Here is a 21,904-nt window from a genome sequence, read left to right as displayed (position 1 = left end):
TTTTTCCCCTCTGGCTTCAAGAGGGGGCTCACAGCATCCTGCGCTGCATGTTGATTGTTGTTTTTTTGTGTTTGATTTGTTTACAGCTCGCGACGATAAGAGAGTTCAGTCATTGAGTTCAGCCATTTGAAGCCTCTGTGCGCCTTTTATTGTGTAAATGAAACCCTGTCATGAAAATCATTTGGTCCTCTCTGCGGCTCAGTCCGTATTATAGTTCTTTTCAAGTTAGTGCCAGTAATCTAAGTTCCCACGGCTGCGGGAAGAATGGAGCATAGTGGGAGATATCCAGGCTCACTTTCCTCCCTCACAAGTGAAAGTTGTTGAAAACAACACTGCGTATATTGATCAATTATCCTGGTATGTAATTGCTGGGTGAGAATAAATATTCCTTCAGAGGAGGTCATATTTCTGCTGTTCTTTTTTATTCAGTATGCAAAACATTGTCTACCCAGGGATAGAAGTATATCACAGGAATGAGAATGTTGCTTGTCAATCACACAAGAAGATATCGGTGTCAGAGAAACCCGTAAAAACTCAAGTTTTTAAATCAATGTCCACTACAACAGAGCAGTGAGGTGACCAACTGAAATCCTAAAATTGAGCTTGATAATCATATTAACTCTGCATGCAAACAGGTAAGCTCACTATCTCTGACTCAAATAGGTATCCGTGCATTTCAATAGCAGCAAATCCGTAATAAGATTTGAGGTTCTGCTGCATTTGCACTAAGGCATCCTATAGGGACAGAGGTATTGGGATGAATGTGAGATTTGCTGACAACAGAGCAAAATGTAATGCTGTGAAATGTATTTGTATGGATTTTTATGAAGAAGGGTTATGATTGGCTGGTCACATTGATGCAACACAACACTGGTAAAGCTTTTTATTTATTTTTGGGAGTCATGACAGTCGATGCTCTGACTTATAGACTGCAGTGTTGCACTGACTGAAGACTGACTGAAGTGTTTCAGCTTCAGGTGTGTGGTAACGTCATTTAGGTTTTATTTTAAAAAAGTAAACGCTTAACTCTATTTGTAATGTGTATAAATGATAGCCTGCCATCACCAGACTAATTTAAATGTTTATTAGTCTGGGCCCTCTCAGTTCATTTTTCGTTATCCAAGGTGCAGAGCAAAATGTTTCTAGACGCAAGTGGATAGACCTATTACAAATCACAGCAACAAAACCTGACCTATAACAAACAACAGCAATAAAATGGTGGTGCTTGCTCAGTGGTAAACGATGGTGACCGGGTAAGAAACTTTTGCAAATTAAAGCTCAACAGTACATTAAAATGCAATTCTGAAAACACTTTAAGTGAGAACTAGGAAACACAGTAGAATAATATCCAGTCATATTTGATAAGCGCTGCCTAGATTGAAAGTTTGATCTGAGTTTTGTAGGCCTGAGACGTTGCACTGAACAGACCTGTAGACGCCGATGCTGTCAGTCATCGCCTTAAACCCGCCCCACATGGGATAAATGCTTGTGACTGTTCTGCATGGGGCCAGGATTACTGTAAATGTGTCTGAATGGGAGAGGAGCCAGATGTATCTGCCAGAACAACGGACGCATGACTGTTTCACATTCATCTGCTTTCCAGACTACATAACAAAATGTGCATTGCGGAATAATTGGAGGATCAGGCCATAGGTACAGTATTAGACAACAGTATACGTTTGATGTCACTTCAGTTTATCTATTACTCAATGAAAGAGTTAAGACACTGCTGTACTAACTACTCAAGAGCAGAAGTAATTAGTTACATGACTTGCTACTTTACTTTCCATTACTCAACCCAGCTCTGTCGAAGTTCAACTTTAAATAAAGTCCAAGTCCAATTTAAGGTGTATTCTAGCAGCCCCTGGGCTGAGCTGACACTTCTCAGACCAGTCTTTGCATTGAAAACATAGAGACAACGTTGACAATGATCATCTGACCCAAGTTCCATTAAGACGCCAGTAAGCAGACCCTCTAAACTGTTGGAGTAAATAAGCTCTACCGGAATTGGAAATTAATGAATGTGGCTATGATTTGTTACTAAAACAAGGTAATCACAATACCGTGCCCCAGTAACTGCCCAACACAGACTATTGTTTGCAGTCAAAACATCTCCATTATTAAGTGTTGCTGTGCTGGTTAATGTTGTAATTTCATACATTTTAATATCAATGACTTTCATAAAGACAGAATCATTTGTGTAAAAATGGCAATTATTGGAAAATATTTCAATTCACTCACACTGTTGTTTTTTTATTACGGTTCAGTGGAGTCAAATGGAGAAAAAAAAAGAAGCTGATTAGCTGTTTACACAAAATGCATTAGAGAAAATAAATGAATTGTCCCATCCCTCTTCAACACAGCCTGTGTGTGTGTGTGTGTGTGTGTGTGTGTGTGTGTGTGTGTGTGTGTGTGTGTGTGTGTGTGAATGAGTGTGCTGAAAGCAATGCTCAGTGTAAGCCATTATCATGGTGTGTAATTGCTGGATGAGATTAACTTCTGTGTACATGAAATTACAGATAGAAAAAGTGAGAGAGAGGTCAAAGAAGAGGGGAATGCTGATGGGAATTTTGGTATTTCAATACCTGTAACGTATACATATGCATAAATGACATCAGCAACAACTTTTTTTTTTTTTTCAAACTGGTCCTGTATTGAGCGCGAGCGCTACAGCCTGGCTGCTGTGAACTTGGTTACAAAGTAATCCAACAGGGCACCCGCTCAGTGATAATATGTCCACTAAAAATGCGTGTTTTCTTCACTGACAGGCTCATATTGTTATTTTAAGTGTCTCACTTTATTGTGAAAAGAGGGCGAAGTTTTGTTCTGAAATCTCGCAGGAACTTCAGAGAAAGAGAGGAAGAGTATTGTGAAGCGTACTTTTGTGTTGTCTTAATGAATTTTAATCGAAATAACGGCTTGTTTTTGCACATTTCCTAATTGTGCTAAAAATGTAGAGCTACACTTCATGCAGCTTTAGACTAATGTTATCTTGCATGCAGGCAGGCAGAAGTACAGCACTGGATAGACTGCATCTCGCAATCGGTTCTGCAGTTTGACCAAAGAGGAAAGACATCCTACCACATTTTCCAAAAGAAAAATGCTGTTCTAAGATTGGAGACACATGCTGCAGACAGAGTGGGGGTAGGCTAGGCTAATCCTATCAGCTAAAGTTACTGTGTTGACCTGCATCAGTAGCTAAACACCAAAGCATGGCAGGATAACAACAACTTCTTCATCTTTCTCTAGTTCAGTCAGACACAATCTGAGCCTGTTAAATTATAGCCACATTCATGGCGGCCAGGCTGCAGTACTCACACTCAGTACTGGACACAGAAATGCATGAGGAAGTAAGAGTGAAAAATACTGAAATGACCATTTAAGGTCCCCAGGACAGGAGCGCTCATCGTACGCCCCTATGGGCGTGGCAACCAAGCGCAGTACTGCAGCACTCGCCTGTTTATGTGGCAGTCCTGTGCCCGGAAGCCCATTCGCCTGTTCACTCCCATACATGCGGGGAAGGAGAGATCACCTGTGAAAAAAGGTTCTGGATACCAATCAAAAGGCTCATAATTAACTTGAGACCCTCTACTAAAAAAATATATGTGGGCATAATTTTAGATCCTACCAAAATCGAGTTATGGGAAGGACAAGCTTGACAAAAAAGTAAAATTATCTCGTTAGAAATTCTCAGAATTACATTAACTTCCTCTCCCTCATTGATCCCAAATCCCAGAACTAATGAATATGCAAATAACCGTAACGGCAATAATGTAAGTTAGCTCTATAAGCATGCATGCTATAAAAGTAATATTGCCAAAGCCTTCCATCCATTACACAGCAGTGAGTACATCAACCAAAAAAAGTTAATCACTATTAAAGCGGTGCCTGAATCTATGACAGAGCAATCATACAAAAGTTCAAATGAGAAATTATGTAAAGGACAGGGCACTCAAACTGCACAACTCTGAACACTTCTCACTATTGTTGTTGTTTCCCAACATGTCTAAGTCTTGTGTTTGACATAGACATAAAACAATACAAACACAACAATAACAGTACATGCGTCAGGGGAGCACAAATCAATTACATTACAAAAAGGTATTCATTTATTTCTTGATGAGTATTAAATCAAAGTTTCATTCTTCTCAGGGAAGGAAGGGGGGGGGGGGGGGAGACTACAGAGCCTAATGCTTTTCTTTCTTTTATTGTCTTTCCTCTACATATTCCCGAACAGAAGTCCATAAATTGTTTAAACCATTGTCCCCGTAGGATTCCAGCAGAGGAATGGCTGCTTGCTCCATCGTTATCAGATCTATGAAATCCTTCAAAAAAAGCTCTATAAGCATGAAGCTATAGCTATAGAAGTATTATTGCCAAAGCCTTCCATCCACTACATAGCAGTGAGTACATCAACCAAAAAAAGTTAATCATTATTAAAGCGGTGCCTGAATCTATGACACAACAATCATACAAAAGTTCAAATGAGAAATCATGTAAAGGACAGGGCACTCAAACATACCTAACTGTGGCGCGGTGCATGTTTAGTGATGCGTATCTGAGGTTTGAGTTGTCACCAAAGTAAAAAGTCAATTGTTCTGTTGCCAAACACCACACAGTCTTTCAACCAAAGTCCACAAAACTCTGTTTGTGAGTTCTTGCAAACAACCTGCTGAGTGAGAGACAAACTGAAACCTGGAAAGAGAACTGATTAACAATTCTGAGTTAAGTGGAAAAGCAGTAAGAAACGTGGGGGTGTACAAACACACACACATGCACTTGTCTCCTTGCCTTAGCAAAGCGCCAAAGTTTAATGTTTAGGAAAAGAAAAACCAATCTGGTGAATACGTTTGAAGTCTAGAGAAGTATTTATCTCTGGATTTGGTTCCATGTCTCTCTCATTTTTAGGCAGCAGCTTCTTACAGTCGGCTTCAAACAGACCAAAAAATGAGTTGCTCAGAGACTGATCAGCAGCCGGGACGACAATTGTGGACACACACACACACACACACACACAAAGACCATTTCGATCTACCTCTGGCAGTAAGGGGGGTTGGAGATACTAGGGAGCGCATACACTCCCAAGTGCACAAACACACCTACGCACACAAACGCACAGACACACACACACACACACACACACACACACACACACACAAACACACACAAATATGAAGGGTTTTCTCTTCTTCTGTCACACAGCATCCAAACACTCAACTTCCAGACACTCAGTCTCTCTTTCTCTCCCAAACACACAAATATACACAGGGATGCTAGCACAAATACACACACACGCACACACGCACGCACGCACGCACACACACACACACACACACACACACACAAACACACACACACCCTGCGTGTACATGCACATAGAGAGACCTAACATGCCTTATTTTTAGCTGTTCCCCTCCCCAGCCTTGACCTACATCACAGCATGAATAAAGCAGTAGAGAGATGAAGACACTGAGCTCAGAGGGAGGAGGAGGAGGAGGAGAAGGTCTTAGGTGAAGGAGGGAGGGAGGGATACGCAGAGAGACACACCAGCTAATCCAGAAAAATGAATTCCCCCTGTGTGAAATGCAGACCTCACCTGTTACAACACTCCCAGAGGAGGCTGCAGAGGGCGGACACTTACACAGACACCCACCCACACCCACCCACACACACACACACACACACACACACACACACACACACACACACACACACAATGAGACACACAATGGATCCAAGACCTTGGTGCGACAGAGATCAGCAGGCCTCACCATGCATCGGCCTTGACTGTATGCTTTTCCCACTTTAAAGGAGAGCTGACAAAAACAGCGAGCTCTCAGCTTTGACTTATTGAGTCCATTGTCTGCGACATCACAGGCCGGCAGCCGTCATATGGCGCCTTTCGCGTACAAGGGGTAACCAAATAAGCAGCTTTCAGGACTGAGTATTGCTTCAAGACACAATGATAATTGGATTCAGGTACTGTTTTGCAGCCTCAAAGCACTTGAGTAAGTTCCATGTTTTTGATGTAGCAGATCAATGCCTTTTACGCTGAAGGCCGGCGAGGCTTTGTACGCCTGAATACACGATCCGTCTCTTTTTGATTGTGCAATTCAACACTCCTACTGTACACTCTCCAAGGATGAAATTTGCCGAGAAAAAACCTCTGGGTGTTGCATGTAAGTCAATTACATACTTCATACAAATTTATTCTGTTGTAAGGGGAAAGTGTGAGCTGAAAACCTCAAAGCTGGAATGTATTTATCCAAGGAGAGGATATGGAAATACTCTCCTCACTCTCCCCATCCCTTAAGTGTAGCACACACAGTCCCTTAAGTGGTGGAAAGGCCTGTTTGCCTCAGGAAACCAGTTCTCGTCTGCTCACATCCACATAAATACTCTGTACTTTACATGAACACGCATACACACACAAACTTAGGCCCGTGTGCATAACACCTCCCTTGTGCATTTCCGATCCCTTTTCATCAGCAGTCATCCAGCTCAGCTAATGCCTCCCCGAGCTCTGTGTTTCAATGCTCATACAACAATGTCTTTCAAGCTACATGAGAGAGAGAGAGAGAGAGAGAGAGAGAGAGAGAGAGAGAGAGAGAGAGAGAGAGAGAGAGAGAGAGAGAGAGAGAGAGAGAGAGAGAGAGAGAGAGAGAGAGAGAGAGAGAGAGAGAGAGAGAGAGAGAGAGAGAGAGAGAGAGAGAGAGAGAGAGAGAGAGAGAGAGAGAGAGAGAGAGAGAGAGAGAGAGAGAGAGAGAGAGAGAGAGAGAGAGAGAGAGAGAGAAAACATTGAGGATGTCAGGAGATATGCTGCTCTCCCTGCTTACCGTTGTCGTCTTCAGTTTAAATGTCCTCATCTAGTTTTTTATCCCCAGTTTTGAATTAAATTTTTTCTCCTCTCCCAAATGTCTTTAACATTCCCTTCTGGACCTTTTGTTTCCTCTCAATCTCTTCCCTCTTGTCAACCCCTATTTTTTCTTTCTTTCTTGTCCCCTCATGCCTGATACTCGTTATTTATATTGCTCTAACAAAACAGCACACTGTAATATATATATATATATTTAAGTGGGGAAAAACCAAGCCATCTTTTGAAAAAGTCTAATTTGTCTGTGTGGTTGATGACTGAGGGCAGTTTTTGCATAATTAATGACCAAGCAACAAGGTAACATGCAGAGACGAGTCCTTTGTAATGAGAATAAAGCAACAGTGTTGGAGCAATTCAATAAGCTTCATCCACCCGCTTCATCAGTCACCCGAGGATTCGCTCTGTGTCCCGAGAGTGTCTTTCAGGAAGTTATTAATCCACAGTATCTGCTCTGTTTGTCTTCAGATATCGATGAGTGTGCGACTCAGATGCATTACTGCCAGTCCAACATCGTGTGTGTCAACCTGCCCGGCAGCCATCGCTGTGATTGTCTGCCTGGTTTCATCAGAGTGGACGAATACTCCTGCACCGGTACGTCTGCATGCACGCAAACAGATTACTGGTTCATCAGATCTTTTTACATACTGTAATAGCACCAACACCAGTCAGGGAAATATATATAATATATATAAATATATATAAATAAAACTAACTTTTTTCACTTTCAACTTTCGAATGATGAAGCAAGGAAAGGAGATCTATTGGGCAGGGGCAAGACACCATTAAGACACCCTTCTGTCATTGTCAGTGCAACAACACACTTCAAAATAAATTTCAATCAGAATGTCTTAACTCATCAGAATAAGGACAACACAGAAGAAAATGTTATTTATTGTCAACTTCTCCTTATTCACCCTAAATAAATAATCTTTAAAAAAGAAAAGAATGATTATAATAATGAAGATTATTGACTGTTTTAGTTTTAGTTGTATACGTTCATTGATGTAATAACGTGTTATAATTCACTTATAGAATATACTTAGGCTGAATAATTTTGATCTACGGTTTTTGTCCATCTATGATGCAGGGATCTCAGATGAATGTTGGTTTCTAACATTGTGTTTGGCAGCTCATGTAAGAGAAATGTTTTAGTGTGCATTCCTACCATATTGATTCTAAATCTATGCAAAAGTGCAGCCCCTGCACATATGGTATAAGGTAATATATAACTTTTTTTATCCCTAAACAAATGGTTAAAATTCTGCATACACTGCCAAAATCAATTCCTGTAAAATACTTTGCGATGACTTATAGGGTCAGTTCATAGACACGGAATCACTTAAAGCAAGTTCTGCCTCATTTCATCCCCAGCCAGCTCTCAGACTTGAGGCTTCATCTGTATGTCCCGATGGTGAACATTTGAATTCAGCCATTGGCATTTAGCTTAAAGCACTACTGTGTATAAGTACAGCCTCAAAGAGCCTCTATCTGGGCTGTAGACTCTTTATACACACCGCAAAGAGGCAATGAAAATGTGTTTTGTCACCATTAAAACAGTGTTACAGTCACAATTATGGCAATTCTCAAGTAAAGCACCTCACAATTGTTCATAAATCTTGTGCTTGAGCATCTTCTTACTTTCCACTTTCCCGTATAAGGAAAGTCCAGAAGTAAATCGTTCCAATATGTGCGTTGCCTCCTGTCTTTGTCAGTTTTACCCCTCAATACAGTAACTTTGGTCGCAGTTTTCATGCTTATGTTAGCTTCCGTCAATGCAAGCCAGTTGGCTCTGCAACTGTGACGCTGTATCTTTAGTTATCTGAAATGATAGTGTGTAAATATCATAATTTAAAATATCCTGCTTCCTCTACATCCCTAACCTTCTCATTCCTGAATGTCAGGGGTAAGTATGTAAACAATTTCACCATATTTAATTACAACGAAACAGTGCAAATGCTCTTACCAAGTTTACCTCTGTGGCTCAAGTTATTTCTCAACATGAAGAACGGTGACACCTGTTCTGGTTTACAGAGATTTTCCGGGATGGGGTTAAGAGCAACGTGTTTTCTCAAGAGTGAATAGGATGTGCTCGGTTGCTGCTCACTGTTTCTCCGTAGGTGTTCTTTAATTAGCTCAGAGTTGGCGGCCTCTCAGCGACAGTGATCCATAGACAATCAATCTATTTTCCAGCTTGTAAACTGTCCGTGCTGCTGACTGGGAGCCCTAGGAGCTTGCTCTACATCTGCTGGGAGAGATAAATCCTTTCTCTGTGTCCTATTATCTCTCCCTGCTTCTCCTTCAGCTTCTTCTCGAGGGTTTCAGATCCTCTGCATGAATGTGATACAGAGTTAGCGTTGACGGTGCACGAAGGCGACTGGTCATATTTCACAAGCTAACACGATTGCACATTAGCTTCTGTAATTGGTGTGTTGTGCTGAAATCTGTATTGTTATTCTTCATTGTGAACTGGATCTGGAGAGGTTTCTAGTAATTATGTTGTCGTCGCTGCATTAAAGAGGACACACACAGACATGCTGGTTTATGGTTTCTTGTTCAATTAAGCGTTTAGCGAGGAGCAAGTTAAGTCAGGAAGTCCACTTTCTGCTCAGATTAGGCTGCTTTTGTAATATAATATAATACAAGGTATGCATTGATGTCACTTTGTTCTGCAACATCACCTCCTCAAACCAGTGAATGGGCAAACAACCTGCAGCTTACAGCTGCTATGAATTGGTAGACCTGCAGGCAGGTAGAGAACAAATAAAAAAGCCAGTAATCCCTTTGCTGTATCATACATTCTGTGTTCTGTGGATGTATAAATGTGACCAGATAAAGATTTTCCTGACAGACACAAGGCTTTGGGTTGTAAAGGGTAAGTAATAGAACACCCACTCTGCTTTGTAAGTGGAAGTCACCATATCTGGAGGTTTGAGTTGTATGAGCTATTGTCGCTGGATTACTTTTATGACAGAACGTTCTTTTTGAAAATTATGACCTTTATTGAAAAGAGTATTACATAATTATTTTGAACTTATTTTGACTGTGAAGTCTTTTATATATCCATAGTGGTGGCATCATGGAGGTTTAAGCTAGATTTGTCCGCCAAAATCACAAGGTCATGCATAATACTTATCATTCAGAAAATGGGTTGCTTGGTTATTCGTGCTAAAGGAATTATTTATGTCCTTTATATAAACCTGAAGTTGCTAACTTCTTATGAAAAATACATTTTTTTTTAAAATCCTAACAGCACTATGAGTTCTGTGAGAAAGTCATGTACCTCTGCATCAAGCTGCTGCTCCCTGTGTGCTACTAATGGCATCTGCTTGATTCCACCACGCCTGACCCTCAACCTAACCGAGCAGAGCAGACATGATCAAACTGTGAGACTAGGCAGCGCTTATCAAATATGAATCAAGATTCTGTTACGCCATTGCATTTTTCTTGCATAAAGTGTTTTCAGGAACATATTCTAGTATAATGTTAACTGGTAAATGAGAGGTTGTCTGGCAGGCTGTTGAGTGGTGCTTGTTTTTTTTGTTTTTTTTCAGCTAAACAGTACACTAAATATGTTTCTGAAAGCACTTTATGCAAGAAATAGGCAATGCAGTAACAGACCAGAAACATCCCCTCCTCATTCCAACTTCTGTTTTGTCAGGACCCTTTGGCATCACACGTAAACACACTGTGCCAAACACATGACGCTCTATAACAGTCCCTGTTTTAAACATATGTTGTTCATGAATATTAAACAAAACTGCGTGGTTAGGTTTAGGAAACAAACCCACTTGGTTAAGTTTCAGAAAAAGATCTTTGGTGGGCTTATGTAATGTAACTACAGTGATGCACAGGGCACATGGGACAACCTCTGTCTCCTGGGTGAAAGTCCAGGGTTTGTTTGACCCATCCACCACCTCCACCTGTCTCCTTACACAGAGTTTGCCGCTCTTAATCCTGGAGCACTTGCTCTGAGCAGCTAATATCCCCGCAGACAGATTTCCAGTTACAAGGCACTCACGTGTGTCGATGCCAACCGCTGCGGGCCCTGACAAGACGACGATATTTGACTCCGAGGGAATATAACCTTCTGTCAGTAACTACAGCTGTCACAAGTAGAGTAAGATATTTCCCTCTAGCATGCAGTTGTGTTAAAAAGCGCAAAATGTTACCTAAATATGTAAGTAACTTGCAAAAAATTTTACGTAGCACTGTTGATATTTTGCACAGCTCCTCGCATTACTTCTCTGCTCTTTAGCCTTGTGAAAACCTGCAAAAACATGGAATTGTGAAGAGCTGTTGTGCACAAACAGCTCTTCACAATTCCATTTTTATGTTGTTTTTTTTATTTGAATGCACAATGCAAGTGTTTCATGTTTGCCTCTCAGTGGGGAGTGACCATACAGTGTCATTACATACCTAAAGTCAGTCACATTTAAAGACGTCACCTGAATCATTACAATGCAGCAGAGTTGAGAGAAAAATGTAGGGAATGCATGACAAATATGTCTGGTGACAATCACCAAATCCGCTATTTGTGTGAGTGCATTGTGCTTGTTCTTGTCTTTTAGCTTCGGGACAGTGTTTGCATGTACTGTCTCTGTTTCTCTATGGACATCAGACAGCTCTAGGCGTGTTTACGCACAAACTTCCTTTACATCACTGTAGGCACCATCCGCTCTACACATTTACCTTCAATATTGCAATCTGAGCAGCTCCTACCCCAGAGAATAAAATGTCACCTATTGCAGCTTTTGACGTGACACATCATGTAGCACCTTTTGCATTGAACACTCTCAGCCTCATCTCTCTCTGTCCCTCCTGCCTGGCGGAGGGGCCTGTCCTTTGTGGAGATGGCTCCCTGTAAACAATAGGAGGCTGCGGTAATTGTGGTTCCACTTGATTTCACCACTATGGAAGCAGCCAAGCAGCTCTGGGGAAACAGGGGATGGACAAAGGGAAGAAGAGATGTGGCAGGCAGTTTGAGGTTCTGTATCTCCCCTTCTCAAAATGCCACAGTGCAGTCACATTTGTGTTTATTTCAGCCCAAATCAGTTCACAGAATGACTTTATATGGTGTTCAAAATAACACTTGTTGTCCACATTTGAAGAACATTTGATGTGACTATGTGTACAGTTTGAGTTTTGAGGAATGGAAAAGCTTTACCGCTATTGGATGAATACAAAGAGAGGGACATTTTTAAAATAGATATTTATTTTTAATGTTAAAATGTGGATCATTGTTGGTGTTGAGCTTAGACTCGCTAAACGCTTTGCTAAAGTATAGATGACATGGTGCAGTGAAGGCACAACTCAAGGGATTTTTCCTGCAGAAGGTCATTATGATCTCCTACTTCATGTGTTGGTGGATATCAGTTGTATGCCATAGGTAACTGTAAATTTTCCAACTCCCACTGTGTACTTAAATTTTTGATCTCTGAGTTTTAGAAGAATTGTTTTCTGCATTAAGTAGACATGGATAACGCTCGCATTTACAGATTTACCACTGCAATGAGAGGTTTAAGATCTTTCCTTACTTTCCGTCCTGTTAATAAACTCCCAAAGCAGGTTCAGCTCGGGCCTGGAGATAAGGTGAATTATAACCATTTTAACATGAATTTGTCATCACTTAGAAGCTGTACACTGTATGACTGGGTAAAGACACTGAACATCTCCAATAGATTAAAGAGCACACTGACTGCTTTTATTCACAGTGGTCTCAAGACAGTGTAGTGTAGGAACTAATACCACTTGACCAAAGTATTGCCAGGTCAACATAATATTTTGTTCTGTTAAAGCTATTTGTCAGTGAGCTTTATTCATATAACCACATTTTACTTCCCACTTAGAGATTTGGGAATGTGAACTCTGGCACAATTGGCATTGATTAAGGTGAGGAGAGCAAGCTTCAGCTCTAGAAATCATTTCAGACTCCAGATTTTTTGTTAGTTTTTTGTTTTTGCTGTTATTTATTCAAAATCCCGTAAATCAAGCTTTAATTTATACAATGAATCTGTTCACCCGCAACTCCTTTACAGTTCCATAAACACATTGTGGTTATTTTAAACTGTATTGATTGAAATAAGCAGACTTACAGTAATTGTTATCAGCCACATCACATGCTGTTGTCTTTGACTCTCTAATGTATGGAGCCTCCACATTGGGGTATACAGAAAACCCACTTGCACAGATCAATATCTACTGTTTGACTCTCACCACCCCCTGGAACACAAACTTGGAGTTATCAGAACACTGCAGCATAGAGCTGATAACGTACCCACCAGCTCACAGGCCCAAGGGGAAGAACGCAAGCACCTGAGAGGCGCCCTCACAACTTGTGGCTACCCCAGCTGGACCTTTGTTAAAACGGCAGCTGCCTCCAGAAAGAAAACCAAAGTGGTTGGGAAAGAAAAAGAAAACAAGAGAAACAACATAGTCATTCCGTATGTGGCTGGGGTATCAGAGAAACTCGGGAGGATATTCAACAAACACTGCATCCCTGTGTATTTCAAACCCAGTAACACACTCAGACAGAGACTAGTACATCCCAAGGACAGAACAACACACACCCACAAAAGCAATCTGGTTTATGATGTCCAATGCAACGAGGAATGCAAAGATCTTTACATTGGAGAATCAAAACAACCACTGCAAAAACGCATGGCCCAACACAGGGGAGCTAACTCATCAGGCCTGGACTGCTGTCCACTTACATCTCAAGGAGAAAGCCCACTCCTTTGATGACAACAATGTCCATATCCTGGACAGAGAGGACAGATGGGTTGAAAGAGGAGTGAAAGAAGCCATCTATGCAAAAGTAGAGAAACCATCGCCAAACAGAGGAGGAGGTCTGAGACACCACTTATCTCCAATTTACAATGCGGCCCTTTCATCCCTTCCCAGGAGATTCAACAATCTAACCTCAAAGAGCAGCTCTTCACAAATGGCCACCTGTGACCCCACACGACTGTCATTAAGACTCAGCACTAACAAAGTCGAAACCAACTTCCCACCAATGACTGCCACTCTAAGGACGGTCGTTGGCACTTGGAGCACAAAGGGTTCCAGTGACATCATCGGCTTTGTGAGAGGTTAAATACCTGGATCTCAACACCAGTTAGTTGGACCAGTCCCAGCCTGGTCAGATATGTACATGAACTGATGCCTCTTGAATGAGAGGTGAACGTCTTCCTAGACAAATAACCAAGTCCAGTTGCTTTTGACTGGAATTGCTTTGGGGATAACGATGACCTGGACAAATGAGATCATTATCAGGCCTCTCTAATGTATATTTCTCTTCTATCCTCATCTGCAATGATCAATATTTTTTTTCATTTCCTGGTCAAGATGCCATTTATAGACTGTTTGTGCAGGCTCCGCTGTATGGCTGACCAAAATAAGCTGCCATTAATTTCATGCATCAGTTGCAACATAGATTCTCCAAAATTCTAGCATTGGGAAAATCCCCCCTCCCAGACACATTATATGTTTAATGAAAATTTAATCAAATCCAATTCCAATTATACATATAATGAATGTGGAGCTCAGGTGTGACGAGCCTGAAAAACCTTGGCAACCATCCCCCGTATACATTAACTCTTCAAAAATGGAGGTCAGGCTGTCAGGCTGGCTTGGCACCAGCCAATTTAATAAGCCCATCAAACATAGTCTAGGAAGGAGTCCGACAAGTTTTCCTCCATCCTCACTTTCATCCAATTGTAATTGGTTAAAGATGGTGTTTATAATTAGCTTCCCCATAAAGGTTTGATGTAAGCAGTGTTTCTTCCTACTCGGCAACAGACTATACAACCATCCAGAATGATGTCTATCCTCATCTTAGGCTGCTTTTCTGTAAGCTGTGTCTCTTCTTCTGCATTGCATTGTTGTTCTTCTGGCTGAATACTAGGTAAGGTTAGGTTCTTTATTGTCCCCAAGGGGATAATCATTTTCTCACAATTCAGTTATTTTCCATGGCATTTTACATTTTAAAAAGGCACAGCACATGGATATCAAATACAGATAACACACCCTCTCCCCACAAATAACAAATAGACCCTCTTCATACATATACTCAGACCAACATATAGACACACAGACAGCACATACATGATCTACATGTTTTGTTTCAGCGCTGTGATGGCTGAGGGGAAAAAACTTCTTTTAAAATGGGCTTTCCTCCAGTCAAACACCCAATATCTGCAGCCAGATGGGAGGAGAGTGAAGTGTGGTTTCAGGGGGTGGTCGGGGCTGCTGTCTATCACACATGTCAGGCGTATGATTGCAAGATCATTTGTTTCTGTAAGGCTTGGGGTTGGGAGGCTGATTATCTTGGCTGCTGTGTGTGAGATTTGGAGGAGTTTGTTTCTGCTCGTCACAGTGAGCAGGGTGAAGAAGCAGGGGGAACAGTACGTGAGGATAAGTTGGATGATGCTTTTGTCGAGGAGTAAGAGTAGGTGGGGGGCTACAGACAGTGGTTTCAGATGGCGTATGATGTAGAGCAGGGGTGTCAAACTGATCCAGTAAAGGGCCGCTGTGGCTGCAGGTTTTCATTCCAACCAAGCAAAAAGACACCTGGTCCAACAAATCAACCGTGTGAAGGCAGTTCTGGTGATTGAGTAAGTCGAGTCAGGTGTGTTCTTGCTTGGTTGGAATAAAAACCTGCAGCCACAGTGGCCCTTTACTGGATCAGTTTAACACATGTGATGTAGAGTCTTTGCTGTGCACGTTTGTGTGTGGTGATGACATGTTTGGTAAAGTTGAGTTGGTTGTCTATGGTGAGTCCAAGGTATTTGAAATGACTGACCTGTTCAACTGTCCTTTGATGGATGTGTGACTGAATGCAGGGGGTGTCTTGGATGTGTGTATGAATATTTCCTTTGTTTTGTTGATGTTTAACTGGAGGCAGTTGTCTATGCACCACTGGGAAAACTGTGTTATTGACTGTTGGTATGCTGTGATGGAATTGTTATCACTAAGAAGATCTACTATGGCTGTGTCGTCTGCATATTTGTAGTAAGTGGTGATGGGAGATGGGCTGCTGCAGTCATTTGTTTAGAGGGTGTACAGAAAGGGACTGAGAACGCAGCCTTGGGGTGCTTCGATGTTGGTGATGATGTATAGCTTCTTGATGAGCTGGTGCCACTTAATAGTTTTGAATTCTGAGCTGAAGTCGATGAACAGGACTGATGCAAAGTTGTTTGGTGTCTGGAGATGGTGAAGGGAGGAGGAGGCATGTCACTGCATCCTCTTTCCCCCGTTTCGGCCTGTGTGCAAATTGGTGAGGGTCCAGTTGTGGTCTGACAGTTGGCAGGATGAGGTGAAGCATTATTTTTTCCACGCACTTCATGACAATGGGTGTGAGTGCAATGGGAAGGAAGTGGTTGGGTTCTGACGGGAGGGTTTTAGGGGGTTTTGGTGCAATGGTTGAGGTTTTTCAGAGGGTAGAACCTTTGGCTGTTCTTTATGATTCCCAGAAGATAGAATGGAAGACTTGGGAAAGCACCATGGCACAAAGCTTTAGCACCCTTGCCGGGATGCCATCTGGCCCCGGTGCCTTGCCAACTTTGCACCTGTCCAGCTGCTGCTGTACATCCTCCAGACTGAAGGGGTGGGTACTGGGGTTCTTCCACGAGGAGCGCTTTGAGTAGCTCCTCACAGGAGGCGGTGTAATCCTGGGTGTCACGCCTCTTAAAGAAACTGTACACATAAAGATGTGTGGAATAAAAATTCACTGTGGCTATAGGGTGGATGTTTACAGACAGAGCACATTAATGGAACATGCTTTCATTAATGTGAATTGCAGCCTCTGCATTTTTATTACCTAAAACTGTATATTTCATTGGGTAGTAAATGAGCTGCATTACCTTGCAGACTCTGTGCTGCTGCTACACAGGGCTAGAGGATATGAACTGGGTGATGAGGACGCTATAAAGCAAACTGAGCTAATGCCACTAAAGAAGCAGTTGTAATTCATGATGTAAATTTGCAGCATAGTGAGAAGCACTTGTGTTTTAAAGGGCCACATCTTTAGTGCTTCATGTTAATAATAACATGTAACACATGCACTCCCTGAGCCACTGTGCAGATTTATCTTCTGGTGGCACATGGCACAACTTTCCTTTCACAATGCTAATTCCTATAAATCTCATTACCTGCAAATATGTGTGCCTTGATGCGTAGGTGGATGAGAGGTATATTGTAAAGCAAAGATTGTATTTATGGTTAAAATAAATTACATCAACTGTTGGTGGGAAACCAGATGTGAACCCCTGGTCTCCAATTTCAAAGTCAGACATACATATCTTTCCTTAGTTCAGTGATACTGTAAAAAAAGGACCATCTGCATCATAAAAGGACAGATAAAGAAAAAGACATACATACGTACATACATATATAGAATACATAAAGGCCCCTAAGTCTTTACTGCCATATAAAAGGAGCCTTTTAAGTCCCACTTTGTCTTAATAAAATCTTCATGATGCAATCTTCTTATTTCCCAGCACACACATTAATTGCATGCAGTAGTATTGAGGCGCAGCAGTGTAAGGTGGAATTCATTGACTGCTGGGTTAAAATAAAACAGCCTCTGGAACTCCAAGTGGATTGCTGCAGGAAATACAGATTTTTCTCCAACTCATTTTATGGAAATCCAAGTCCTTTAGGCTTAATACTATGTCAGGCAATCAATATTTTTTCCCCTGTGACAGTGGACGGATCCCTGCTGAGTTCACATCACGTCAAGGTGAGCAGCAAGGCCGAGGCAAAAAGTGAGCATGACGACTTTGCGTTGGCACAAAAGAAGAAACAGAAAAAATCCTTGCACGTTCTGTTCCTTTTTTATGGGCTAGTCACTGGTCATTAAATTTCACATTACTGAAGTGTTCTGCTTGACATTATTGAACAGGATAACGCTGGAAGCGGAGAACATGTTATAGACATTTAGTATGCAAAGTAAAAATTAATCCTGAAGGGTTGGTTTTAGTCATATATTCCATAATACACACAAAATCTGTATCTTTTAAGTTTTACAGAGCATTTACAAAAAACAAATATGTTCAGGACTGATTACTATGACACGAACAACGCTGACTTCAGTTCAGTATCTCTGTGACATGAAAAACTTAATGTGAATTGACATTGCCAATCCATCTTGAGTAAAAGTTGTAATGAGAGAAACTTACAAGAAACCAAATGCAAGTTTAATAGCATCAAAACAAAAAGGGTGTACAATCTGTGTTCTGTTGTGTGGAGACACTGCTGCTGCAGGGAGGGTTAGTGGGCTGAGAGGGCGTTTTAAGGCTCAGGAGATGCCTGGGCCACAGCAGCACACACATTAGCAGTGGTTCACATATATTGCCAGCTATCTTTTTAAAAGTAGCTCCCATATCTCACAAAAAATCTCTTCAGAATTGAATCCGTCCATTCACAATTATCTCCGTGTTTAAAGTACAGTATTTCAAACTGCCCTCCTTAGTCTGTCTTCATGTGTTTGATTTGCACACTGTACACACCACTGACGCTCACTCTACATAATGTCATAATGTATTAGCTTTATCATCCGCTCTTCAACACAGATTACTTTGAATTTCACACTAGGTCAGAGCTAGTTAACATAAATAAAGTTACATTTGATAGCGTTTAGCTTAGTCTTATCCAGTGTGAGGGCTACAGTCCAGGAAGCTTAAATTCTAAGAGGTTAGCATGAAGAGAAAGTAGAAGCGAAGAGCCATAAATCAGACAGCAGTGGAAAATAATGTAACACAGAAACATTTATATAAAAGCTGGAAACTGCAAAACAAGTCATCACTGACCTGTCACTGACCGAGTAATTCATATGACCCTTTTCTGATCTGGCAATCTGCCCTCACACACCGTGACAAACTACTGTTGATTCATGACTTTTTGGTACTAAAAAAAGTTGGTTAACGTTAGGAAAACCATAAGATGTTGTTTGTCAGGAAAAAAATGGCCTTTTATCTTAATTTCATTACTCCCACGTATGGTCTTCTGTCTCTTCACTTGTAACATGGTCGTAATCACTGTTGATAGTGCACTTTAATGCAATACTACGATATAAAAAAACTCCATTACAAGCAAAAGTCCTACATGCAAAACTCTACTTAAGTAGGAAGTATTCTCACCAAAGTGCTTAAAGTACCAATGGTGTACAACTTTCATTCTGCAGTAAAGTGGCTCCTGTTGCTGATATACTATTGACATTGTTAGACTGTTAATGCATCAAAATCTAAGCAGTATTTCACTGTAGTATCTGGAGCAAGTTTGAATAACTTTATATGCAGATAGGTTTCTTGGTTACCATTGCTTCCTCACATTTAACTTGTGTGTGTTTAATTCAGACTGAGCATGAAGTAAATTTTACAGGCGAAGTGATTTATACAAAGTCGATGTGAAGAGAAGAGTGGGCACAGATCATTAGCTCTAGGAGGTGCAAATGGAGGCCAGTACTTGCCCGTGCATTGGAAAGGTTTCAGCTTGAGCGTAAAATTAGCTTTTATTCCAAGGCTTTGACATAACTACAGAATCAAAAGGCAAAAGGGCTGAAACTGGAGAAAAAGCACTAGAACTACTGCTGCTTTTTCTGTCAGTAACTGAGGTATTCGTGTGAATTAAGCAACGCAAATTATCATTTTGTGTTCAGTATGAAGCAGATTGTGTGGTGAAAATGTACTGGTATTGTAAATGTCTCCTCTCTATTGGATTTATGGCGCGCTATTAGCCCCGCAGGTTGGGGGGTCACCTCAACAAACCCAGGCCTGACACCGCATCACCCTATAATCATTACTAATTAGACCAAACCTGACAGAGCCAAACAGCATGATCAGACAGGGCTGTTGTTATCTCCACTGGGCTTACTACTGTCAATGTAATAACTTTCCAGGGACACCATAATTCATCATTGTATGAATGTATGAAACCATAATTATTGTATTGTTGAGAAAATAAATATTCCTTTAACCGCTTTAATTATTCTGTGAGAGCTCTAATTTAATTTTCAGTCCACCAGCCAAAGAGCAGCTGGTTTTTGAAACCAGTGTACAGCGGCATTAAAGTGCAGCTCATCCATTAGTGAGTGGGTTTTGGTTAGAAAAATAAAACACATTCCCATAGAAATACAAAGCAACTGAAATGTGATATTAAAGCTGCATTAAGCACATTTTTTTACTTCACTGAATCAAATGAGTTTCAATGTCGAACAGCCCTTTGCCCAATCCAGATAATAATAAACTTAATTCATACAGTAGATTATGAACACTGCAGCAACTACTGCAGCAACTACTGCAGCATGCGAAAATGCATTAATGCATATGACTTCTTATACAATGAGAATTGAGCAGCCCTCAAACACACACACACACACACACACACACACACACATACTCTTTACATTTTGATTACAGTTTTTTAGTGTTACACCTACTTAATTACTCTGCAGTGCTTTTAAAGTATGAACCAGGAGGCTCCTCAGGTGCTCTGGCTCGAGCTTTGTAGTCGTTCTGAAGTGCAGGACAAAAACAGCAGCTTAAAGCTTTTATGCTCATGGGGATTTCTCCTAAGTTGAAAGGGTTGATATCTTAAAATGTTATCTCTCACACTGATAACACTTACATTTGAACTTTTTGCGTGCATTAAATGCGTTCCATGCTTCTTGCGTTCGGTGCAGTGTGGACAGCGATATTTTACATTTGCACGGATTGGCAAGCTACAAAAAAAAAAAAAAATTACCAAACTGTACTGCTTTTGCTGGTCATTGCCATCAAAATAGGGCCTTTCCATGTGTTCTAGGGGGTATTTATTGCATATTCATCTTGGCAGTGTTTCACTTGCTTATTATGCACATATTCAGCCGATGCATCTGCCTGTTTATCCCTCCAACTCTATAATTTCAAATTGGCCAGCGGACATTAAACAGCATTAATAAGCAGTCGGGGCTGTCAGTGTTTTGATTGTGTTGCTCTTTCCTCCATCAGCTCACAGCCATTAACACGCTGAATATTTAATCATGTAACTCTTCCTCTATTACTCTACCATTAATGCAGCCTACATTTCATATCCCTTCACATAAACTCTTACACATCCCACCAGCACAGTTGACATTCACCTCCACTTTATAGTTCAGTATGAGGAGGAAAAACTGGGGGAAGAGAAAAGCTAAATAATTCCTTCTAGTTGCTCCGGGGCTGCATGAGCACCACTCATTAATTAAGGGGAATGTATTAGTCATGACTCCCACCAAAGCTTTTCCATATTAATGAGGAGTGTGTTTTTGTGAGTGTGTACCTCGTGAGTGGAGGCAGCCTCAGGCCAGGCACTGACTGGCACTTAGAAACACAGTTCATTGTTTTAATATAAAAAAGGTACTTCTGCGGTGTAGTTTTGTTTTAAATCCCCACCGCATCATCATCAAAGGCTGATTTTTAATTTTTTGTTTATAATCATCTAAAATCATGTTGGAGTCGACTGAAGTTGTATTAACTGCAGCTTAATCAATTTGAAAAGCTCAGCAGTAAGTCTTGAATCAATTAACACGTTGCCAAAATCAATTAATTCCATATTTATACGCAACAGAGATGTGCATAATTATTATTTCATGTTGTCATAATTATGCTCCTTTCAAAACGCATGAATCCGATTCCCCTTTTTTCTCTAATAGTGCATTGCCACTTCTGCAGGTTAGTGGTGGCCTCAGGTCAACTCCCGAGCAGCCTCATTAGGATGTTTAGTGTGGGGCTCATTAGTGGAACATGTAGTATGTCTTGTGTGACATGTTGATTCTGGTGTGATTAGCATGCTGCAGCAGGCTAAAATATTGCTGAACAGTGGTCTTAAGAAACATGAGTTGAAAGTAAACCTAATTGATGACATAATCAACTCTCATTAGGAAACCTTTGGCATTTTGACGTGGTAAAAGTTTAATAAATGATGGTTGAATTTTGTTCGGGCGTTTCAAGTTTTAGTGTTCTGGTATTGTGAATGTTGTCTCACACTGTAATGACTTACTGGGATACTAGAAGA

General features: G+C 41.0%; 1 protein-coding gene across 1 annotated transcript in view; it reads left to right on the top strand.

The window, feature by feature from the left end:
- Positions 1 to 21,904, top strand: part of LOC310961015 (protein kinase C-binding protein NELL1-like) — a gene marked incomplete at both ends in the record, with an annotated part of 255,021 nt that overhangs the window by 173,445 nt on the left and 59,672 nt on the right. Inside the window, 1 exon segment of the mRNA XM_083932929.1 lies at positions 7,340 to 7,465. Within this exon segment, the coding sequence (XP_083789055.1) occupies positions 7,340 to 7,465 (126 nt within the window).

Source organism: Echiichthys vipera, assembly GCF_963691815.1.
Source record: "Echiichthys vipera genome assembly, chromosome: 1".
Classification (NCBI taxonomy): Eukaryota; Metazoa; Chordata; class Actinopteri; order Perciformes; family Trachinidae; genus Echiichthys; species Echiichthys vipera.
Note: the sequence above shows the minus strand (reverse complement) of the source record. Positions and strands in the feature narration are given on the sequence as shown.